General features: G+C 39.3%; 2 protein-coding genes across 2 annotated transcripts; both read right to left on the bottom strand.

The window, feature by feature from the left end:
- Window positions 1-4286: 4286 nt before the first annotated feature.
- LOC129571650 (uncharacterized) lies at window positions 4287-5519 on the bottom strand. The gene is made up of 2 exons (XM_055451465.1): window positions 4681-5519; window positions 4287-4605 (listed from the first exon to the last, which is right to left on the bottom strand). Exons 1-2 carry the CDS (start codon window positions 5498-5500, stop codon window positions 4490-4492), a joined length of 936 nt encoding a protein of 311 aa, XP_055307440.1. The 5' UTR covers window positions 5501-5519; the 3' UTR covers window positions 4287-4489.
- LOC129571651 (uncharacterized) lies at window positions 5508-6019 on the bottom strand. Its single transcript, XM_055451466.1, has 3 exons — window positions 5756-6019; window positions 5605-5694; window positions 5508-5546 (listed from the first exon to the last, which is right to left on the bottom strand). Exons 1-3 carry the CDS (start codon window positions 6002-6004, stop codon window positions 5508-5510), a joined length of 378 nt encoding a protein of 125 aa, XP_055307441.1. The 5' UTR covers window positions 6005-6019.
- Between the last annotated feature and the right edge of the window lie 1066 nt (window positions 6020-7085).

Raw genomic sequence — 7085 nt, 5'->3', positions numbered from 1 at the left:
TCTACAATTGAAATCGCCCTACCTGAAGACATTTCGGCAAATTTGCCAAGATTTGAATATTCATCTAAATTTTCCGTGGACTCAAGAACAAGAAGAAGCATTTCAAAAACTCGAAATAGCTATTTCAACCGCACCTATTTTGGCATCACCCGATTACGACAAACCATTCACAATCGAAACAAAGAGCTCTGCGATTGGCGTCAGTGGCATTCTATCTCAATTTTATGATGGGAAAAAACATATCATTGCATACATGTCTGCGAAATTAAACGATGTACAACGATCGTATCACCCTATCGAGCGTGAGTGTTTAGCAGTGATTTTGGCTCTCGAAAAATTCAGGCATTATGTCGAAGGAAATGAAGTAACCGTCGTTACCGATCACAATAGTATTTCATGGTTAAAAAATTGCACGGAATCGACTGGAAGAATCGCTCGGTGGGCCCTGCGTCTGCAAGCCTACGATTACGATGTCAAACATAAGAAATTCTCTCAGTATGAGCCCGTTTGTGTGTTGAGCAGAGAAATCGATCTAACAAAATCGCACAATGTAAACACAAACACAGTTATTGGCGAACGCAGAGAAACCGACTTTCCGTTTCGAATGCTTGCCGCCGATTTCGTAGGACCTATGACAACAACAAAAAATCACAATCAATACTTATTTGTAGTTGTCGACATTTTCACCAAATACGTATTCATTAAATCACTTCGTGTTGCCAAGGCAGAACACATAATTAAATTTATAGAAGAAGAAATTTTCTGTAAATTCGGAGTGTGTGAAAAATGCATTTGTGCGTTCAATTTATTCCCAAGATTTTTAAACAATTCATCAGCGCCGTAGCCAGAAAAAAAAATTGGAGGGTGCAAAATCGAAATATTTCTTTTGTTGCACCTTTGAAATCCGATTTTGCACCCGACTTTGCACCCGATTTTGTTGCACCTTTGAAATTTTTGGAGGGTGCAATGCACCCATTGCGCCGGCCTGGCTACGGCGCTGCAATTCATGGATAAGTACTCAGTACAAATCTGCTTCACGCCGTACTATTATCCGAAGGCGAATCCGTGCGAACGGTCAAACAAAACCATTATAAATGCTGTACGCGCCTACGTGTCAAGTCAACCAGACCAACGCACTTGGGGTGTAAACATTTCATTAATTGCCTGCTACGGAGATGTCTCCGTATTTGCCGTATTTGGAAGACATATGGTATTGAACGGCAAAGAATATTCACAAATCATCGATCCAAACACTCCGCTAATTCCTCATTCACACGAAGATTTAGTACGCACGGTGCATCACTCCATAAGTGAACATTTATTCAGAGCTCATGATCGAATAACCAAAACTCACAACAGCAGTGCTGGCACCAGAGACATTGATTTGACAAAAGACACTCATTTAAAGAATATGAGACAAAAGTAGTTTGAATAGTTCGTTAAATCTCAGGAGTTAAACGTGCGCGTTCGTATTTAAAACCACGTAAAAGTAAATCATAAAATATTGTTTCTATATCTCTTGTCGCATAGCTATAGAAAAACCGGACTTGTTGCGAATTTATTTTATATCAGAAAAAAATAGTAATAAGAAACAAATTGTATGTAAAATATAGTAGAGTTTAATCAGAAACACGGCGAATTCATGTCAAACGTATTCAAGTCAGAATTCGCTTACAGGCTTACCAACCTCTCAATAACACCGCCGATAAACACGATTGGCAAGCGCAACGTCAAACTTGTTCTTTTCGAACTGAACGAGCGAACAAACAAGACGTACGAAAGACGGACTGCGCACCAGCGACGACGATTATCGAAAGAGCCGATCGACAGAGTAAGAGAAAAAAAACGAAAAGTGTTTTGAGAGTGTTAGCCTTTAATTTTAATTTCGCGAATTGTCTCGAATTCATTTTCATGATGGGGAACAAACAGCGGCTCTTTTTGGACGGCAGAAAACAAAACGAAACAAGATCACGGCGCTCCGCTCCGCTCTTATTTTGTCTCATATATATTATTTTCAGTTTGTTGTTGTACAACAAACTAAGGTGTAAAAGGTACTACATGAAATGTAGAGCTTCAATCAACTTTTACTTTTTAAAGGCTAATGCGGATTTTGGGATAAAATTTAAAGGACCAGCATATCCGCTAGGTATGATTTCAGTCGGTTGATGTTGAACGAAAAATCAAGTTCGAAGTGCTACCAGCGCCATAAACAAATCCGTTATGAATCTGATTTTTTTTCGATACAAAATAATCTAAAAATATCTTCTATTAAAAAAAAGTTAGAATCAAATTGCAAATTCTATTTCTCAACGCACAGTTTATAAAAAATATTTTGCATCAATAAAATTTAGAAAAACTACAATCCATTTCAAATGATTTCCAATTGAAATGTGAAACGACAACGCAGTTGTCACTTGTCAATATGGCGACTGGAGTGTATATGTATGTATATCCGTTGACTTACGTAAGATGGAGCTGTTGATTGCGAAGTTTCGAACTTCAAATGGAAATCATTTGCAGTGGAATAATTATAGTTTTTCTAAGTTTACTGATGCAAATAAAATATTTTTAATAAACTGTGAGCTCAGAAATGGAATTTACAATTTTATTCTAACTTTTTTTCCATTAGAAGATGTTTACGGATTATTTTGTATTGAAAAAAAAGTCAGACTCACAACAGTTTTGTTTGTGGCGATGGTAGCGATTCAAGCGGCATATGATAGCCTTTTAAAATTTATATCAAATGTCTTAATTCAATTCGCATTAGCCTTTATTTTATATGCGGGATTGATTGTATAATTAATCCTTACTTTTGCGTATTTGTGCAATCGAAGTTTGGAACTTGCATGTAAAATCATTAGAAATCGAAACAATTTTGGAGAAGACAATTTGAAATGACAAAGAAACAGTAATTATTACATTTCATGACCTACATTATAGTGCCCGATATGTTTCGGTTTGGTGTTTTTTTTTCGAAATTGTTTTTTTCAACATGGTTTCCTCATACTAATAAGTGCTATAACACGATGGCCGACCATGATCGTCTTTTCTTCTCCGTTCCAAGGCCATTAATATACTCATACAGTAGAACCTCGATTATCCGTCAGGCAACGGACCAGAGCCTGACGGATAATCGAAAAAGACGGATAATCGAGATTTTCATAAAATAAGGCAAAATGATCAAAATTTCCATACTTTCTAATTAGTTTTTGATGAGAAACAAAGTGATGTAGAAAATATATATATTTTATTCTATTATATATAATAGATATGAGAACAGATTTGGTGCATTGTCCAATATATTGGACAATCTTGTATATACAAGAAGTGCACCGAAAACGCAAATCTTAATTCAAATCTTAATTTTAATGATAGATGTCGCTATAATATTGAGTGTGTACAGGCGGCACACAATTGATTTTAATTATGAAAGTTAGTTGGCAACTTTATTCGTATGTTCAAGTGAAATAAACTGAAAAATGAACTGAACAAAAACTTTTCCACCTTGAAAATGTATGACGGTTAACGGAGGTGACGGATAATGGGAGGACGGATAATCGAGGTTCTACTGTATTGACTATTCGTATGAGAAAATGGTGTTACTCAACCAAATCCGTCGCACAGAAAGCAGTTGTGCAGCCGTGCTGTTTGCACTTCGGCGTTGTTCGCTTATACATCGCCCGTTCATCGTGTTCGTACGAACGAAATCAGTACACAGACATGTGTGTGTATGTATGCGCCGAACGCTCAAAGCCGAGTTCCATACAACGCACGGAAGATGCAGAGAATAAAAACAAAGGCAAAATTCGCATGGCAACAGTGATGGAATGAGTTGCTATGGAGCGTTCGGCGCATAAGAAACACGATGAACGAGCGATGTATAAGCGAACATCTCCGAAGTGCAAAAAGAACGGCTGCACTACTGCTTTGTGTGCGGCGGGTTTTGTTGAGTAAGTTGTGTTAACATGACCATGATGGACCGAGACGGTGTCCATGTTCATCTCCGTTCCAAGCCCAAGAAACAATTGTTGACGCAAATACATCCATTACCAAGCGTATGTGAACGGTCGAATTAAGGCCCGCATTTGTGTGTAGTTTCAGTCATTTTTAACGTCACAATGGAAGTAGAAAAAAACGGTAAAAACAAATCAATTAGAAGGATATAAAAACGATTATGAATCAATTGATAACAAAATAACAAATTACGTGTGAAACAAGGTCATAAATGGACCCACCTCGAGTATCATCCAACTGTACGCTTCACTTGAACTAGGTCCATTTATGACTTTGGTAATAAATATTGGTGTGGATATTGAAATTGACCAACTGACTGAGAAAATCTTACATACAACAACTTACCTACGGGTTTAACCCGTATTACATCGTGTATTTGCACACACATTTTAATGTACAAAGCCACAAAAATCAAGCTTTGAAATTAACTAATCGTTAATGCTTTATTTTATCCTCTTGATCTACGCTCTACTTTTCATCGACAGCATTTGATTGGCCATCTCGATTGGTCATCTCGACATTTTGGCCATATCCTTTCTGGTGGTAACACAAATGATTCGTGCACATTCAAGTCGAAAACCATACAACGGCCTAGAATGAACGAATTGAACTCGAAATTGAAATACAATAAAACATGAATGTGATTGTATTGTGTAGATCACATACCTCTGTACAAGATGCACTTCGCCGCACAGATGTCACGATGCCAAGTAACAGTAAAAGCGTTCTGATCATTCATTGGGCTTGAGTGCCAGTTTTTCTGGAAGAGTATTTTCTTTGACCCCAAATCCCCAATTCCTTTATCATTTGCATTGTAATGTATTCGCTGCCATAATTGTGGTTTGGCCTTACGATTTTTGACACGAATCTTGCAAATACTTGTGTCACCAATTTTATCAAAACCTGGCGAATCGGATTCCGCTTCCGGTTGTTTGGTTACTTTACGGCTGCGATGGCCTGCAACTCGACGTCGTTGACGTAGTTTACGCCGTCGTATGCGTCGATTGTACCGTCTCACTGCCTGTTCGGTATCCAATTGCTCTGGATTGTGGCTTTCACGCTCACTTCGACGCTTTTCCCGGTGCTTCTCAGCTCTTTCGGCTCTAGTTACATTTGCTGTTGGCTTTTGGCTGGCGTTTTGTTTTCGATCACGTTGCTTGCGCCGTCTGCTTCGATCAGTCACGATAACCGGTGGGAGTCTCACATCCTTGTGTGGGCGACAATCTTTGCATACTTTGAATCGGTCACTTTTTGTGCTTCTTGGAAATCGCCGCAAGCAATTGGCACAGGTTTGTGATGTATACGGCTCTGGTGTAAGCACAACATCCGTTTTGCCGTCCTTTTTTAGGCTAACTATGAACTTTCGCTGATCCGGTGTTCGTTTTGTTCTTTTCACACCGATTTTCGAATTTGATGGGAACGCCGCATCACCAAGGAACACAACTCCTGTCTCATTCTTTGTTATGTGTTTAGCCATCAAATCCATTTCGCGATTAGACTCGATGTACTTGTGAATGATTTCCATCGTGATCCTCGCGGCGATACGGATGTGATCGGATAGCTTTTCAAGTCGTGCTGTTCTTTGTGCACGTACTTTCTGGTCATTTTCGTGGCCTGTTTGACGCGCATTCCTTGTCGCGCACCCCAGTGATATTGAATACTCGATAATTTGATGTTGGTCTGTGAAATGAACAACAACAATGCAAATCTATGTTAGTTTTCATATGATATTTCAACTTACTTCAGTTCCAGTAGCGGAAGTCCGACGCACGCAGGCCATTTTTGTTTTCTGGCCGGGATCAATTCCTGATTCATACATGTAACCGCCTTTGCTGACTGGCTTTTCGTACTTTGCCTTGATTTGTTCCATAGTCACGCCGGCTCCTTTGCGTTTGGGTCTGCTAAACAACACCGACACGGCACTACTGTTGGTTTGAATTTTGTGGTAAAACTCCTTCGAACCGGTTCTGAGCTGTCTGATTTTGTCCATATCGAACACAATTCCCCATGCCTGTCTTTGTTCTCGCCTTGCTTGTAGTATGTACGATAATCAGCACGGATATCCCATCCCCGTTCATTTCTCAACTAGCCAATGATATCAATCAAATCATTATGGTCGAATGGTATGTGCTTCAGTTTTGTATCACTGAGTGGAATTGCGGCGAAATTCTTCACTTTTGGTATCTTCGGTACCGACGGCTCTCGATTGTTCACTGGATCACGATCGTATGCTTTCCACTGTTGACAAAGGTGAGCCGTATCGATCAAAAATTTCTCCATAGTGCGTTGAATGCCTATCCATATCCACAAAGACTCGAACCAGTCCTTTTGAATGTATTCGTACATTGTGAATTATTTTACGAATGATGGGCCACAAAGCTGAGACACTTCCTTAAACAGTATATCCATCTTTTACTTTCGACTTTCATCATCATCATATGTCCAATCTTCATTGTACATCAAATTTTTCATCGTATTTCGAATGTCAATGTCATCAAAAGGCAAGTATGATGCATTATAAATAACGTCAAGTGGGCTTCCTTTGTGATTGAATTCATGGCACTTTACACGTAGAAAGTGGGTCAATCTCACCCAGCAGTGCGTCTCCAAGTTTGTCTTCACATTGGCCACATACTGGTCCTTGAGAGCATAAACTTGGCGAGTCATTTGATGGCGGCGTGGCCATTCAAAGTTGGGGCTACCTTGGGTCACCATCGCGAGAAATGCGTCTGGCATTTGGGCTGTGAGTGGATCTTTGATGTTGTCCGATGTGACACAGTTGAAACAGTCTGTAATCAAATTTGCTCCATTTTGATTCACGAAGAAGTCCAAATTGTCATCATCAAATGCTTCGTTGATTCTGTAGAGCATTAACATCGATGCAAGATGCATGACTTTCGTAACATTCAAACATTTCTCGAAGAACTTATGGATCAGAAATCCTCTTTCTGTTTATGTTAAGTTCGTATTAATTATCGAATTAAATGGAGTGCTTTTTCATCTGCACTTTGTTCTCCCTTGGCCTACCAAACGTCTTATTGTGCCGCTTACGCCTCGCCATCGCGATGGAT

The sequence above is a fragment of the Sitodiplosis mosellana genome, unplaced genomic scaffold, assembly GCF_009176505.1.
Source record: "Sitodiplosis mosellana isolate CC-2019 unplaced genomic scaffold, AAFC_SMos_1.0 Smas_scaffold_3037, whole genome shotgun sequence".
In the NCBI taxonomy this organism is placed as follows: Eukaryota; Metazoa; Arthropoda; class Insecta; order Diptera; family Cecidomyiidae; genus Sitodiplosis; species Sitodiplosis mosellana.
This window is presented reverse-complemented; position numbering and strand designations above follow the sequence as displayed.

Excerpts from the sequence above, each read along its gene's own strand:
- LOC129571651 (XM_055451466.1), bottom strand. The coding sequence starts at position 6,004 with ATGGACAAAATCAGACAGCTCAGAACCGGTTCGAAGGAGTTTTACCAC. Across the intron at positions 5,695-5,755 it reads CTTCCGCTACTGGAACTGAA|ACCAACATCAAATTATCGAG; the intron begins GTAAGTTGAAAT and ends TTCATTTCACAG. Across the intron at positions 5,547-5,604 it reads CGAAAATGACCAGAAAGTAC|GATCACGATGGAAATCATTC; the intron begins GTGCACAAAGAA and ends TATCGCCGCGAG.
- LOC129571650 (XM_055451465.1), bottom strand. The coding sequence starts at position 5,500 with ATGGATTTGATGGCTAAACACATAACAAAGAATGAGACAGGAGTTGTG. Across the intron at positions 4,606-4,680 it reads GAAGTGCATCTTGTACAGAG|GCCGTTGTATGGTTTTCGAC; the intron begins GTATGTGATCTA and ends CGTTCATTCTAG.